Source organism: Suncus etruscus, chromosome 11 (assembly GCF_024139225.1).
Source record: "Suncus etruscus isolate mSunEtr1 chromosome 11, mSunEtr1.pri.cur, whole genome shotgun sequence".
NCBI lineage: Eukaryota > Metazoa > Chordata > Mammalia > Eulipotyphla > Soricidae > Suncus > Suncus etruscus.
In genome coordinates, this window is record NC_064858.1 from 26,084,312 (window position 1) to 26,102,282 (window position 17,971).

At 35.8% G+C, this 17,971-nt stretch overlaps 1 protein-coding gene across 1 annotated transcript in view; it reads right to left on the bottom strand.

The window, feature by feature from the left end:
- Window positions 1-433: 433 nt before the first annotated feature.
- Window positions 434-17,971, bottom strand: part of ETNK1 (ethanolamine kinase 1) — a 46,574-nt gene continuing 29,036 nt past the window's right edge. The window contains exons 5-8 of the mRNA XM_049783855.1: window positions 11,254-11,337; window positions 8,397-8,557; window positions 3,221-3,294; window positions 434-2,893 (exon numbers count right to left, since the gene is read on the bottom strand). Of these exons, the coding sequence (XP_049639812.1) occupies window positions 2,821-2,893; window positions 3,221-3,294; window positions 8,397-8,557; window positions 11,254-11,337 (392 nt within the window). The 3' untranslated portion in view covers window positions 434-2,820. The remainder of the gene's footprint in view (window positions 2,894-3,220; window positions 3,295-8,396; window positions 8,558-11,253; window positions 11,338-17,971) is intronic.

The following is a 17,971-nucleotide window of genomic DNA, read 5'->3' on the forward strand; positions in this document are numbered from 1 at the left end:
CTATTTCCAGTTCCTCTTGCTATCACACTGTGCAGCCAGAACTGTTGGCTATTTCTAGTCCATAACCAAAGCTGGATCATTTCTTACAGAGAAAGATCTACAAAAGAATGCAAAACAATACACAATCTCAAATGCAAGGTACAATTCACACTAATTTACAAGTCTTTATTTACATTTTTATATACATTGCAGGCAGACCTACTCAATGAGTTTTGTGCTCATATTGATCTCAAGTGATCATGTGAACAATATTACTACCATATCTCTTTGATTTCCAGAAATCAAAGAGCCTGGGGTCAAAAGCAGGGAGAAAGGAATCAAATATGATGGGTCAGGTACAATTATACAAGTATGTAAGGAACAAAGGGAGGGGGAATGTGGAACTTTGCTTGTTAAAGCATTCAGGCCACTATGGTCTATTGTCTATTGACTAATAATGAGTATACCGAATGCCATTTCTCTGACAACCATTTTCGTATTTACAAAATGAGCTTACTACCAGTAATTAGATAAGGCATTCAAGTTCTGTAGCTCAACATAAAAGGCAAGCAACACCTCAGCAAGCCACAGGACAAACTTTAGACAGATGTTTTTTCCTTTAGAATCCTTTATATGATCCAAAAAATAAAAATAAAAGCAATTTTGAATGCTGCTATTCTACAGAATGATCCCCCAAACTATATGGAAAGTAGTATATCACACCCAAAATCTGGTCAAAGAATGGGGGAGATATCTTTATTAACTTATTTTGTTCCCCAATTCCACTGCAGACACCGAGGGCCACAGTGAAAGCCGTTATCCCCTTTACATTCACATGTGTCCAGTGCCACAGCCAGCAGCTCTGCACAGTCAACAAGCAATGGCTCAGTGAATCTCCATCCAAAATAGTCTGAAGAACAGGGAGTAAGGAAAGAAAATAATCCTTCCTCTCACAATTCCTCAAGGTACTTATTGTTTGCACTTTCAGAAGTCAGCAAACAAAAAAGCAGTAAGGTAGTAAGAAAAAATAATCAAGATTATTACTGGTTTTCATACTTTAAGAAAATGTCCCCAAAATGAAAATTCCACCAAAAACAACTTTTTCAAGTTCATTCTGACATATATAAAAAGCTAAAAGTTTAATTGGTTCCATTCACTTAGTCAATAATGTAAAATTCTACTGATCAACAGCACTACGGTTTAGAAACTGAAGCGAGTATCTGTAATATTGGGGAGGTAGAAAACAAAGCGTGGTCTAACACTGTTATAAGAGACAAAAAGATTCTAATAATCTATTTATGTAACTAGAATTTACCATATGAAATGGTCTGTAAGTGTTTCTACTTCACTTGCTTTAAACATCTTGAAATAATCCAAGTATTTTAAAGCACAGATCTGAGAACATAAGTCATTTGTAAATAATATACCAGGCTCCCCAGAAAATTTCAGAGGATAAATTTTAGTTGCATACTCTGAATATGCAGATCCATTAAGCCATGTACATGGGCACTTATGTGGCCAAAGTGCAAAGCTTCTCAGACTAGTTTTCTAAGTTCACCAGGACTGCTCAGTCCTACATAGCAGTCTCCAAACTTAAGTCCATTTATCTATTCCCATGATATAAGCTTCTTTCCATGCCACTGCCACCCTCTTCTATGCAGTCAAAATTAAGATGCACTAAGGAAAATAAGAAAACTCAAAACAAAAACCTTCCAACATGAGTATTTCTGCTTAATTCACAGTTATATCATATTTTAGGTGTACAAAATCGTATCGTAAATGTTCCTTACTTCTTCTAACAGCTTTAATGCACTTCTCCAAATCTACCTGCATCAATTAGTTATTTGATATCATTCAAAAGGCATGGAGGCAAACAAAAACATGAAACAAAATGGGAAGGAATAACTGTACAGAGGTGAACAAAAGAATCTAAATCACATTTTCTTGTTCCCAAGATGATAAACATTGTCTTAATGATGAGTAATCTTTCTACAAGCACAGTATTTAAGAATAAAGTAACATCTGAATGAGTGAAACAAAAGTTCTAATTAAGAACAATTTGATATAGTAAAATATTTTTTAAAAACTAGTAAGTTAAATGACCACATTTAATACACAAAACATTTCATGCAGATTTCAGCAGCATGAAATTGTATCTATTCCAAGATTACATGGTAAATATTAATATTTATCTGCCAGACTATGTAAAGAGAGGAAGATTTAATTCTAAGTATAGTCCCTAAAAAAACTTTCTAATATTCAATTCAAAAAGATGTACCACTAGTTAAAATGGTGATTATACTTCACCCTCCTAAACAGTTATTTTTCTATGAACATCCTAAGAAATCTAGACCAATGCCTGGCATTTCAAGAGTATATAATTCATTTTACTTACAATACACCGATAAAGGTTACACTTGAATGTCTAAAACATTTTCTAAAATTAATCTTACTAAAGTGAAACCAAAAAAAATTCTCTGGAGCACTCATTGCTAATACTCATCAAACAATGACACAGATGGAAGTTGTCATAGAATCATGTTAAACTTATAATAAATAATTCACATATAACACAGATTAAATTATTAAAGGATTCAACTGACATCTTTATACCTTTTGCAGATTTAACAAATTCCTATTCCACCACATACTGATAGCAGTAGGTATATTTCTTGACATCATTCAGTCTATTTGAAAAAGACTGGTTGTTTAGAGGCATAATTCTTAAAAGCAAGATAACCAAATTAAATAACAGAATCTTAACAAATATTGGCTTTTGGATTTCTTAAGAAACAATTCACAAGCATTGTTCAGCTGCTTGGGAATCATTAAATTTCTTCTTTATTCCGGCATTTTTAATGCAGTAACCTCAGGCTTCATTTTAAAGTATTGGTTAAAACGAACAATAGCATACCTAGTGAGAAAGGGAATAATGACAGAATTAGTAAAAGCTGAAAATTTATTTAATCCTTCTTTTATTTCCACTCCCCCTTCTAAACAGAATTTTTAAAAGATTTTCCAGGGATGTATTTTTAGTTTATTGCACCACCTACTGGACGTTTTTCTAATATTGAACATGCTTAACACTATTAAATTTCCTCACAGATCATTTATTAAAAGGCATGCAACCTTTATAATATTTGGCTGAAAACAGTGACTGCTAACGTCCCCTGTTGAGTTCCAATTGCTAACTTTTGTTAATGTAAAAACAAAAGTAATGCATACGTAAAATTCACCTTACCCAAGGAAATCAAATTCAATGGTGGAGTATTTGGCTTGAATCAAAGCCCACAATCCCCAAAAGAAATGAGAAGCCTAAAAAAGAAAAAGAAAAATCAAGAGTCATGAAAAACATTTGTTTGTAAAACAAATTATCAAACCATTAAATTTTCCTTTTTTTTATCAACTCTCCATACATCTTTTGACTTTCTTTATATAAAATATCTCAAACAGGGACTGGAGCAGTGGCACAAGTGGTAAGGCATCTGCCTTGCCCATGCCATTGATTCCCTGGGCGTCCCATATGGCCCCTCAAGCCAAGAGCGATTTCTGAATGCATAGCTAGAAGTAACCACTGAGCATCACTGAGTGTAGCCCAAAAAGCAAACAAACAAACAAAAAAACTCAAACAAAAAACTGAAATTATAGATATCTAAATGGCTATAGATCACTCTTGCTTATTTTCAGTTAAACATACTTTTAACATTATAATTATCCCTAATGAGACTTTGGGAAGCTGTGTGGGAAATCACTGGGCCACATAGTGTCCTTCTGACTTAGAAACTAGTCCTGGGGGTGAGATAGGGCATAGACATCACTCCCCACAGTTCCTGGCTAAGAGGGCCACAGTTTAATGTGAGGCCTGAGGGATACAGCACTGAGCAGAGCCTATAGAGTGTTGGGGGTACCCAGGCACACTGGCAAAGTATGGGTTCTCTGGAGCCACACCTAGCTATGTTCAGGAGGACACGATGGAATCAGGGCCACCCATGTGCCTACACCACTGGCACAGGTTTCTTTCTGGATGTTGTGTTTTGTTGGTTTGGTCTAGTTTGGGAACCACAGCTCTCAGTGCTCAGGAGACTCTACACTGTACAATGCTGGGGATACTATGCCTGACGGTGCACAGGAGAGACCCTATGCCTGGCAGTACTCAGGAGCATGTTGGCACCAGGTATGGAAGCTGCACCTCTTTCAGGGAAAGCCTGAAGGAGTTTTTTTATCTTCCTCAAAGAACATGTCAAAGGCTATGTAATTCTTCACACAATTACAGGCCCAAGAATGACTAAACAACAACATAAGGAAAAGTAACAGCAAAAGACATATGTCCAAGATTAGTATTAAAAAATAAAAACAAAAACAAGAAAACAGGACTCTAGAAGTCAAATTATGAATTTTACTAGGTGTGTGGTTCTGAGAGCACATTAACCGACTGTCGCTATTCCATCATCTGTAAACTGCACAAGTGGCATGAGTCCTAAAAAGAAATGTGTACTGGGTCTTTGCTCACTGTTCATAGAACAGCTACCGAGCCCTTAGAATTCACCAAGCATCAGGGCAATGGGAATATGTTTTGTTATACAACATAGCCTTTGGGCAAAGTGTTACAAAGAGTCCCATAAATAGGAAAGTAAAAGGAGTGGTTTTGCTATTCTCAAAGAAGCCCCTTTCCACAGCACCTGAGAAATGATTTCAGGAAAGCCTTCAAGGGCGAGATGAGAGGGTCGGGCCTTTGAGCCTCACCACTTCTCAGATTCCTGGACAGGCAGAGGGGCTATTCAGCTCATCTCCAGTGATCAGGGACTTCAACAATGTCTTCTCCTCTAACAACTGGAAGTTTCGAAAAACCCAGGTCAGTAAACCAGACCCATCCACTGGCAGGGAGAGAACCCACGGGGCCATGGACTCTGAGTGCTATACACTCTGCAGCTGGTGGCTCTTCTGTGCCTTTGATAATGTTCTTTAAAATAAACTGGTAAACACAGGGAAATGGGTCTCTATTATATGCACCATTTTAGTAAACAAAAGCCTCCAATTTACAGTCAATGAGCAAGCTGCACAGGTAACAATTAAGATATGCGGCCTTGTTGAGGACAACAGCCTCAACCTGAGAGACCCAATAGTGCCACCAAGAACCAGAGTCAGAACAGTGGCTGGTTAAAACTGGAGAGCTAAGAAGAGCACTATTAACACCCCAACGCATGGGGTCTCTTTTCTTAAAATCCAACAAACTATTTATTGTTATTAGATGAAATCACAGTGATAGGTTTTCAAAAACATATATCTACAGAAATGTCTCAGGTAAGTGGTCTTCCACTCTTGAGAACTCTAAAATGGTTCTCAGAGTGGTCTGTAAACTCATGGAAGGTTCTGAAATACAAAACTATAGTACTATGTATTGCTCTGTTCACTATGACTTGGTTTCTCTGCCGCTGGTTCCACAGGTAAGAGATAAGACTTCAAGAAGTCATATCACAGTCAAGCCAGAATCAAATTACTTTAGTGTCTTAGCCTTCATCACTGCCATAACATCTAGTTTCACTCTAGAATGTCCTCCTTGGAGCCAATGAACTCTAGCTTGGAGACAGGGTCTATTCCAGGGGTGGTGAATACGCGGCTCTCGAGCTGCATGCGGCTCCCGGCCAAAATGAATGCGGCTCTTTGCCTCTTTTCATTTTTTGTATACTGTGGCTCTTTGCCAAGTTTGGATTTTGTTCTGCTGCTTCTCTGAGGAGAGATCTCTAAGCGCGTAGTCCCGCCCCCAGGCTGCGTCATCCCGTCTCCCATCCCTCGGAAACAACTGCATGGGCCAGCGAGCAGGGGGACCCGTGTGTCACATGTTGGGTCACATCTTGCCGTTAGTTCTCAGTGTAGAGGACGCAGCACATCCTCACCATCACTGCAGGATTTTGACCCTCACTCAAAATGGCAAAATTAAATATGTGTTTAATATGTTATTGTTAAAATTAGATGCTTTTGAGTGTTTATCTGTTTTTGCGTGGTGTGGCTCTCTGACTCTCACAGTTTAAAACGTTGGCTCTTTGTGTCGAACTTGTTCACCACCCCTGGTCTATTCTAACAAGATGGTGTAGGGACTGCACCCAACAGCTACCTCATAGAAGAGCAACTGGACTGATATAAGCTTGGACTTTTCATTGAAGAACCATTTCCACCAAGAAGAACAAAGGGTACAAAAACTAGCTACCAAGCATGGATATTTGGCAGACATTTCTCAAATATTAAAACAAGGACTCATTCTTACAATGAAAATGACTATTTGTAGTCAATGATGGACTTGGAGCATCCAACACAAAATTAGAGTATTTCATTTTATGAGCTTACCAGCTTCTCAATAAAGTCCTTACAACTTCAATGGGCTATACAATTTATAAAACTCAAGGAATCAATATTTTCCAGGTAACTGGGCCAGAGTGACAGCAGAGGTAGGCGCTTGCCTTACATGCGGCCAACCCAGAACTGACCCAGGTTCGATCCCCGGCATCCCATGATTCCCCCAAGCCTACCAGGAAAGATTTCTGAGTGCAGAGCCAGGAATAACCCAAGTGCCATCAGGTGTGGCCCAAAAACCATAAAAATTTTTTTTCAAAATAACTAATAAAATTACAAAATCTAGCAGGATAGCTACACCTAGCAGTACTCAGGGGATCACATATAGCCGACTCATTGTACTATCTTTTCAATCCACTAAAATAGTCATTAGTAGTGCAAGAAAAAGAAATAGGAGACTGGCAAGAGTTATGGCATGTAAGGGCCAAAGTACAGGGATTAAGATAGAGCAATGTATGCAGGAGACACCTGTTCCAGCCCCTGGTCCAGTGCCACCAGATATACAAACATCTTACCCAAAGGCTTCAAGGGAACTCAAGTTGCCCCTCTCTAGTAGCTAATGCAATTGGATTGTTGTCTAAGGTTTTATAAGCTAAGCCAATACGACTTAGTGGAACTAACTCAATCAGTACCTTAGCAACCATCTGAGTCTTTGAATGAGCACATGGGAAAATACAGATTCTTAGTAACAATATTAAAGAAAATGGCTAAATAAAAATGTTAGGTTTAGGCTGATATTTAAACTCATTCATGAACTGACCTGTGAGAAAGGAAATATAAAGATTGTACTTAAGTAGAAGAAACAGCTGGAGAGCATGCTATTAGTTTACCAACAGTTCCATTCAAAACAGATCTCAGAACAGCAGAAGTCCTATTTCAGCATACCTTCTTGCTTAAGACATTCGGAATGGTTCCAGAGAAGTCTCTCTGAAGACTAAGAACTTTTATTGCACCTGTGAGTTAACCAGTAAGGTCTATGCAAATAGACAAAATAACAAAAACCTCCCAATCCAATTGTACAGACTTATAAAAATATAATGTAACGGCTAAAACAACTTTAACCTGGCACTCAATATCATCGTCTATCACCTTATTTAGCTGAAAGAAAACTCATTTTAAAGCACTGCTGTCACTCCAAGAGCGATAAAGCTCAGTGGTATAGATACCTGCTTTGCAAGTGAAGCCACATTTTGATCCCCAGAGCTACCATGTGCTGAAAGTGGCCCCCAAAGCTCTGCCAATTGTGGTTACCAGAGCTAATGCCTGTCATCTCCAGCACCAAGCAATTTCCAGGGGCACCACAACCAAAAGGCTACTGACCCCAAGCAAGCACAAATTACTGATGAGAGCCTGGAGGCATCAGAATGACTGCAGACCACAAAGCACCTTGGCCAAGACCTGATTTGGGGGGGACCTCAAATACCAAAGCCAGATGCATATAACTTCCCGCCCCTGCCAAACTCCCATTACTGCAACCAATGAGCAAAGAGATGGAGGGAGAAAATAATTTAAACATTTTTAAAGTTAATTTAGAAGGGAGTGGCTTGAAAATTGTAATTTGAAAGTACTGAAATACCAACACTGAAAATAAACATCAAAAGGTTAAGAAGAGAGAAATGTTAGCCAAGTAATAAAAACAATTCTATTTAGTAAAATTACTGTTCTCCCAACCTATTGTTATCATGTTAGTATTAAGGTATGTGAATGGACTGTGGAAGATTTCATTTCTCATAAATGAAATGTCATGGTCTATATTTTTCTGTATAACTTTTATCATGTAAGATTAGAGAAATACTATTAATTGCTTCATACATACATTATTCTAAGTAGAATTCATTCATTAAACCAGGAATTCTGAAACCCCTACCATGCAATGGCCATTGCTGTTCTAGTAAAAGATAGAATAGCAAGTGAAAATTCAGTGGGGAAAATTGTATAAAATAAAAATCTTCATTATTTTTAGATTACCTAAATTTCATAAAACTCAAAGTAGAAAATTACAGTGACAATAAAACATTCGAAGACTGTAAATTTAAGTACTTTTCACTAGTTATTTACATTAAACTTACCAAAGCAAACTGATTGACATGAATAAAAAGTTTTTCCACCTCCTTTTTGGTCACTTCAGATCCAAAGCCCTTATATGCATTGTAGGCTTCAAGGTAAGAATGTAGCCACTGGATCTGTAGTTCTCTATTTGGATAGAGACTATAGTCTACGTCACTCACACCTAAGGATGAGAAAAGGACACTGAGGATTTACGATATGTTTACTCTGACTACAACCCTTATCAAATTATTTCCATGAAAAAATGTCTCCGTCATTGCCTAAAATACTATCTATTAAACAAGAAGTGTTTCTTAAAATAATCAACACCTTACAAATTTTCTGCACTGTGAGAGAACCATGGTCAATTAATTCTTACTGCCTCAAATTTTCCCTCAAAGTGAAGTTTGAACAGTATGCAACGAGAAAGTCCCAAATCTGGGTGAAGAAATAAATACAGTGGGTAAGGTACTTACCTTGCACACAGCCTACCCAGTTTCTATCCCCAGCATTCCATGTGGCCCCCAGAGGCTGCCAAAAGTGACCCCTGAACACAGAGTCAAGAGTAAACCCTTGAGCACAGCCAGGTGTGGCCCAAAAATAAAAGTCTCAAATCTTCAGATATTCTTATAGAAATTAAAATGCGAACAATTTCCTAAGCCTTTGCTGACAATTACTCAGTTGATAAAAATATAATCCATACTAAAACTTATAAAATGTAATCCATAATATTCACCTGATATTATTTCATAATATTTACCCTAACTACACATTCCAATGCTGCTATTTTCTACTTATTTTCCACTCACTGCTTACAGTAGTTGCCCAATTAACTTGGTTTAGTGATGCAGTTTTAAAATATATCAACTAAAGTTCATAATATTTTGCCTAGTTCTCAAAGTTCTTCCTAACTTGGTCAAACCCACTTTATTAATCTGGCAACCTTAGGCTCATACATAAATTCTATATCCTGAAAACTAGAAGTATTTTCCTTGAAGTTGTCATTCCTCTACCTAACTTTGAACTTCTGATTCTTTTATTTCCTCCACAAAATCCTATTTAAGATTACTGAAGTTTCCCTACCATGGGAATAACTCATCATTACATGCTTTTCTTTCCCGATGTTATATAAAAATAAGTACAGCACTTATGTGGGAATATATGATATCTAGGATAAGCTTAAAGGAGGGTACTAAATAGAAAAAGGTAACCTTAAACATGAAAAAGGCTCAGTGGTAGCACAAATACATTCTTGGATTTCAACTCTGCACAAAACTTCCCCCATACAAAATTTAAAAAAAAGCCCCACCTTTTTCACATTTATCAGGTGAGAAAGAGAGAAAGAAAGAGAGAGAGAGAGAGTGAGAGAGAGAGAATATGTGTGTAGGTGTGCTTATTTTTTTTTCTAGTGAGACAGAAGTATACAAACTCAATATAAAATCTTATTTTGGTAGAAACCATGCACATGATTTCCCAACCTTTTGTTTTAAGAAATTTCATGTTAAAAAAAAAAAAAATTTCATGTTGCTAAACACAGTCCTAAACTTATTTTAAATTAATTCTTACACTAAAAGAAAAAAATCGAAGTACAGGAGTAAGGAATTCACCTTGCCTGCAATAGGCCCCAAGCACAATTAGGGGTCATTCAAGCAAAGAGCCATAAGCTGCCTCTGAACATTAGTGAGTATCACCCAAAAACCCAAAACAAAAACAAACAAACCTAATCTTTGGATTTGACAGAGAAAACAGATTAATGATGAGAAGTAAAGGTGACCAGCATTTCAGTTATTCTTAAGCCAGAAAGGAAAGAAATTCTAGGGTTTTATTTATGGTTATCCAACATTTTATTTATAGTTATTCAAAACTAAAATGTACAAGAAAAATAAGTTAAGACTTTCAGGATTTCTTTCTTTCCTTCCCTTCCTCCCTTCCTTCCTCTCTTCCTTCCTCTCATTTTTTTTTTTTTTTCGGTTTTTGGGCCACACCCAGCAGCGCTCAGGTTTACTCCTTGCTCTGCACTCAGAAATCATGCCTGGCAGGCTCAGAGGACCATATGGGATGCTGGGGATTAAACTCAGGTCCGTCCCAGGTCATCCGAGTACAAGATGAATGCCCTACTGTTGTGCTATTGCTCCGGACCCTCAGGATTCCTTTTTATACTTCTGTGTGTTTACAGTGCTGGTTTCAAATCCAGGGCCTCAAACATCTCAGTTATATATACCCTACCATTGAGCCATCAAATTAATTTCAAATCTTAGCTCTGAATTTTACTAACCTTGGTGTGTTACTTTATCTATAAACTGAAGATGACTGTGTAGGAGGAAAAAAGATTGATGAAGTGGCTTGTATTTTTTCAAGTCTTAGCAAAAACCAAGTCACTACTACAGAGAGTAGGGCATGTGCCTTGCCTGAACCAGTTCAATCCTTGGCACCCCATGTGATTCCAGTCCAAAAGTGATCTCTGAAAACAGAGCCTGAGTTAAGCTGTGAGCACCACCAGGTGTGGCCCCAAAACAAAAACAAAATTAAGAATAGCATTTCCAGGGACAGGCACAATAGCACAGCGGTAGGGCATTTGCCTTGCATGCAGCCAATTCAGGACGAACCTTGATTCAATCTCCGGCATCCCATATGGTCTCCCAAGCCAGGAGCTATTTCTGAGTGCATAGCCAGGAGTAACCCCTGAGTGTCACAAGGTGTGGCCCATAAAAGCAGGGGGGGGGGGGCGGAGAAGCATTTCCCCCAAAACCAAAAAAAGATCAAAACCAGAAAATGTATTAAACATGCTCCCCATTTAATCTTCTAGAAAGGAAAAAAATAAAGAAAAAACAAAATATAATTTCAAAATTCTATATGCTACTCTATTAAACTGGTGCTTACCTGCAAATTCATTGAAATGATTTCCAATATCATATGCCAGGTAGTTGTAGCCAGAATACTCATAATCAATAAACTGTACATCACCTGTGTGAGACACAAAAACAAACACATAAGAAATCATAAATATGACCATAATCCCTATGCTATTTGTAATTAAAGAGCTTCCAATATTTTGTGTCTCATTGTACGTGCTTGGTTACATGCACCTGAGACAATACAGGGTGAGGCTGTGATTTTATGGCAATGAGCTTTACAAAATTCAAATTAGATTATCTTGGTCAACAGCTATTTGGTGAACACTAATGTCCACTACAATAAAGAAAAGGCATACATTACAGTTATTCTGTCAAAATGAAAGATATATATTTCACCACATGGGGGCATCAGTTACTTAAAAACTGGAGTCTAATTAGAAAGGAAAACAAATTTTTGAATTGTTAGTAATCTAATCAATTTAAAAAAATTTAACCTATAATACTGAAACAGTAAACTGACAAGCTAATCTATTGGGTGGAAATCAGATGTAATTCTTAAATGCTTACTTTAACACTGGCTGAAAAATCTAACAATCTCTCTAATCCAGGAGGTTAAACTGCTGCCTTTAGCAAAGTTGCATTTCTCCCAAGAAGGCTGCATCCATCACTAAATCTTTCAACACCATACTTGAGAAGCCTTAGGTAGATGCCTTAAGTAGCTTAAACTATCTAAGCAAGGATGCATTAAGCATTTTTAAATTTGGAATCTTTTTCTCAGATTTCCCTATTAAGTTAATATTAAATATGTATGTGCATGTTTCATGACAATTCTCCAAAGATAATCATTCTGTCCAAAAGATATACTCCTGGTGAGGAACTTTTCTTTCTGAATACTGAATACTAAGAGTGGTTTTCAGCTACCAGTCTGTAAACTGGTGCCAGTTCCTCATATATAAAGTTTGAAAACCATGGGTTTAGAGAAGTTGGCATGCCAAAGATACAGGGTCGTGTTTTTTTGAAAGAGAAACAAGAGACAATGTTGACAGAGACACACAGAGATGTGAAAAAATAAATATATAAACATATATATTAAAGTGGGTCACCGTCTACACCAGCAATAGCATACTAATTAAAGGGCTTACAGAGGCAAGTAGCTTAAATGAACACACGAACAAAGATGGCTGAAAGAACAGCTTACAAGGACTTTGAGCAAAATGCACAGCAGGTGACTAATTCCACTATCTCTTAAATAAGCTTAAGTAACAAAATAGACTTCAGGTCTACACACATGATACAAAGACAGAACTTTTGAATTGAACCATATTCAAACTCACACCCAAATAAAGTTTATAGCATGTGTTTTTACATGCATGCAAAAAAAGGCATTATATTCAATATATAATTATAAACTTGTGTAAAATAGATCAAAAGAGAAAGTATCAAAATCTAGTTATCAATATATATGCATGTTGACTAAATGTATTTTAAAAAATGACTACAATAAGTCACTACCCTAAAAAACCATATTATTGTATCTGAAGTTACAAAAACTATCCCACAGAAAGTCTCAAGTTAGTCAAACAAAGTATGTTTAACCAAACCACATTAAATAAATTGTTGAAATGGAATCAGACATTCAAACCCCTACAACCACTGAAATGTAAGTGCAAAGACCAAATATAATATAGTACTTTGCGGCCATAAAAATATGTTTTCAAAAAGTATTTCATGAACAAAGAAACTATAGAAGTTAGTATGGAAAAAGAAAATGCAATGATCAGAATAATTAAAATATTATGAAGGGGACATACAATGCACTGGAGGTGGGGAAAGTAAGGGAAATGAAAATTACAAAATCTAAACAAAACGCTTCCATCATTTTCATTAAACAGGTGATAGACAGTGACCTCTTTCTTTTTTTGTTATTATTGTTAAAAATTCTTTTCAATAAATATTATCTTTAGAAAAGGGAAAAATGATAGTTTAAAAGATTAAACTTCTCTAAACAAACTGTTAAGAGTTAAACGGAACACACTGACTTGGAAGATACACCCTGCCTGCAAGAAGTCAGGATCCAATATTTAAACTGGATATAAATTGTACAGTGAAGCCAACCAAACCATTCTATTATATTTCTTAAATTGTAGCTGTTGATTGCTATAACTCTTTAAACACAAATTCTTGTAGAGCTCATAATAACTGTTACATGCCAATAAAAATACACAGCCCAGTCCTGAAGCTTAACTTTTGGCATATTAAAAAAAAAGCTTCAATTTCAATTTTCAAAATTATATTTAGAATTTGGCAACTATAGTTAACGTGGCAGGTCAAAGACACCTGCTTGTACAGTAAATACAATTTAAATAAAGCATAGATCATTTTAACAAAAGATCTGTTTCAGTATAAAAAATTTAGCAACAACTTTTTGTAGTAGCATTAACTCATTTAAGCTAGCCTTAATTTTAAAATGCTATGTTGCTTATAAATAATGCAATTTAAGAATAAGAAAATGAAGCTAACAAGATACAGATGAGGCTGTTACCAGGCTCCGTGCATGTGAACAAGTGATGCGATAAACCTCCCGTCAGTGCGTTTAAGAAGCACGGGTGCGCCGCCAAAGGCAGCAACAATGGCATACCTAATCTGTAGCAGATGAAGAAAATTTGGCAAACTCACATTTTACAAGACACAAAGAAGCTTAAAAGGAAAAAAAAATTTAAGTCTGCATTAACTGTGCTTTTTTCAAACGATCGTAAACAAAGTGGAACTCAACCTTAAATTTAATCTTCTGCAATCACGTAAGATTTATGAGGCCTACTTCATTTATCTTGGGTGCCAGAAAAGTCAAATTACTCAAAGTGCTTTCCTGGTGACTGCAAGTAAACAACACTTTTTTTTTCTTTTTCAAATTTAACTTCTGATTTTCAACAAGTCCATTTAATTAGAGGGACAACCACATCATGAACAAGTGACTGTTTATATGATGTAACTATCTGATTCATCATTTAAGACCTGAGTTTTTAGTTAGAACTTCAAGGCTCCAAAGAAAAGAAAACTCCCCTAAAATTTAAACAAAAATGCATGTGTGTGCAGACTCTAAGGAAGGGATTCTCAATTTTTCCAATTTTCAATTATCCTTGACTTCTAGAAAGTAGGGAAACTCTTGCATTATGGACTTCGTACAATAAATATTTATCTTTTTATAATACTAGCATACTTAATAGCACAATTGAGTCAAGCAACAATGTGTTTTTCAAAAGCTAATTTTTCTTTTACTTTCTTATATATCTTTACAGAAATAAAATTCATAATTCATATTCACTACTAACCTAAATAAATTGCTCAAATTCCAGAATAGCTAAAAAAATCTACCAATTGGTGAACTTTTTTTCTGGGCGGGGGGTCACACCCAGTGATGCTCAGGGGTTACTCCTGGCTATGCACTCAGAAATTGCTCCTGGCTTAGGGGGACCATATGGGACGCCGGGGGATAGAACCGCAGTCTGTCCTAGGTTAGCTGCGTGCAAGGCAAAAGCCCTACCACTTGCGCCACCACTCCAGCCCCAATTGGTGAACTTTTAAAATAAAAGTTTAGTAGCTAGTATAATCCACATGATGCTGTTGTCTGGATTACTTTATTTTGTAATAAGAGGGATAGAAATAAAAAGCAAAATAAGCGGTATAAAGAACATGTATATAATTCTAACTGTTCTTCATTAGGTAAATAAGGTAAAAAGGAGATAAAAAAAAAGAACAAGCATAATTCGTTAACTAGAAAAATGCTTTCAAACTTAAATGGGAAAAATGGGGGGTTCTGCTCTGGAAACACCTCTTCACTGCTCACTTGATGTCTACTAAACCCTGTGCACAGCTTCATCATATAGCACTCCCTTGAATTTATCAGTAGTATAACTGACTTCACTACATAGCCTATGGCTTCCTGGAGAGGCCAAAGGTCCCTTTCAGATTTCATCATGCATCCACATGATGCAATTGTGCTAGAGTCACCCCTACCATAGGGAAGTATTCAAATGCTAGTGGATAATAAAAGGCTCTTCAGATAATGCTAAAACTTGATGATATACACGTTTTGGTGAGGTTGGGTGTGAGTATGAAAGAAAAAGGAAGCATTTCTGACATTCTTATTCCAGTCTATGGACTATACAGTGGGACTCAATGTATTAGTAAAAAAAAAAAATGCTAAAATAGCAACTATTTTAGGTAAACCTTAATAATTCAGGATATCATCAAGAATTAAAGTGCTTAATTAGCTGGTTTAGGGATTGTTTCTTTTATGGTAAACTGTGATCCACAGTGCAAATTAAAATATAGTTAAAATTATCCATCATAAAAAACTCATTCTGGAAAATACAAAAATCAATTTATATTTACTTTCCATGTTTTTTAAAAGGCAAGAAAATTCTGAAGCCATTAAGTATCAATATAACAACCACAAAAATGCCTTTTCATTAATAATAATAGAATGCTTAAGTTCTAGAGCCATTCAAGTGACTAACATTAGTGACTGGCCCATTTTCATTTACATTGTGTTAACTTAAAGAAAAGCCCAATGCATATTCTCTAGAATTCCCAGAAAAGGCTTTTACTTTCACTCATTTATATATCTTTAATTGCTGTAAAACCATGTCTCACAGCTTGCTGATAGAGAACTAATCAATGACTGCCATTTCTGAAAAACTGTAATGCTATATACTAGAGCTTTATGATTTTATTAAAAAATGGAAGAGAAACAGCCACTCATAATAAACCTGACAGTATCATGACAACAAATTTAAAATGCTCTAGTAATTGCCTGTCAACAGTTCACCAATTAAGAGATCTGAAATCAGTCGATTAGCAATATCACATTTTGTCCTATGTATTATACTTTATTATTCTTAAAATATACTTTTTTATTAAAATAAATTACTAATAAACTTGAAAGGTGACTGATAAAGTCTTATTTAATAGCTCTGGAGCAAAAACCACTGCTCTAGTTTCTTTATGTAACATTTTATCATTGTATCATTAAGTTTTCTTTTCTTACCTTTAAAGAAGTCATTTCACTGGAGGCAAGGCATGGCCGCTGCTTACCAACCACCTAATTCCTGGCACTGACTAACTGTTCAAAATTCTTGACAGCTACCATCAGCTGCAGAAAGGAAGCTCACTCTTCTCCCAAATTCCTGCGTCCTGTCAACTGACATGGTGACAACAGGCAGAGGCAGTGTTCTTCCTGTGGAGCCTACCAGTTCCTGAAACATTCGCAGGTGAAAATGCCTAGAAACTGTAGGGTACTCATCGTCGTTGTGTGCATGTACATGAGTATATATACACACAAACATAAACACAGTGTCACTGGATTAACCATCCAAGTTATAATTAAGACAATACGTCTGCTGACCTTGAAGACAAACTCAATTCTCCTATCAGACCTCTGAGGCATAATTTTCCTAGCTATAAGACAAGGTTTCATCTGTCTTAGAGCAAACATTTTTCACTTGTTTCAAATCAGGCAGTTTGTAAAATGCAACCTATAAATATAACATGGGTTTGGCAAACTATGTAAACTCAAGCCAAATTCTTTTATTTACAAAAATATAGGCTGTGTGTATTATCTTCATACACAATTCTGTATGTAAAATCCATGACTGTGTTAGTGTTATAACAAAGGAATGTATAATTGCAATAAAGACCAGAAGGTAAAAATCTGAAAAATGACTAACAACCCCTTGCAGAAAAATCTGTTAAAAATCTGCCAGCCCCTTTTATGATTTAGCTATGAACTGCTAAATTCATATATTTTATGTCATCTAATTCTTTTCAAGAATCATCTGCATGGAACAGAGTATCTCTTAAGTTGCAAAATAAATAAAAATAAAGCAAACAAAAGCTCTAACCTGTCAAAGACATCTATTGCTATATGGAAATATGTTAAATGTGCAGACTCCTGAACAAATCTTGAGTTGTTCTTGGATGTATACCTAAGCCATAAAAACTGATTTTTCAAAAGTGGTTGTTCTGGTGAGGATGATCACAAATCAAATATAAATACTTAATAAAAAACACGTGACTTATCCTAACACCACTTATTTGCACATGATTAAGCAGAAATTTAATCCAGAATTTGTTCTTTCTGACTTCTCTTGGTTTTAACTAGGTTTAGTACTTAGGCTGAGTTACCTAGATCTTTTTACTTTAGTTAAAATATACAAAATTTATGTTTCTGTGATTATAAAGATTATATGCAGAGACAGCAAAACAATCCCATGTAAATTGATAAAATTTAAGTGAACTTTGTGCTTATGAGAAACTAAATAGTGGCTTTTACATCAAGATACTTTGTTTTTGTTTTCATCTTGTTACTTTTATATATTACATCTCCTAGAGGGGTACAAAAGGGTAAAATCATGTGATCAAATCCTAAGAATATCCTAAAATGAACAAATATTTTTTCAGTATCTTATGCAGTTTAATCACTTATTCTATGTTGAAATTATTTTAATCTCAAAACTCAACTCAGCTGTTACCTGCTTTAACAAGACAATTAAGAACTTTGAGACATTTGGGACTTAAGACATTAAGAACTTTGGGACATTGGTGATGGGAATGTTGCACTGGTGAAGGGTCTTTTTTTATATATATAAAATGCTAAATAATAAAAAAAAAGGAAAAAATTTTAAAAAAAGATCACCACCTTATAATAAAAAAAAAACTTTGAAGCTCATTATTTCTTGAAATTG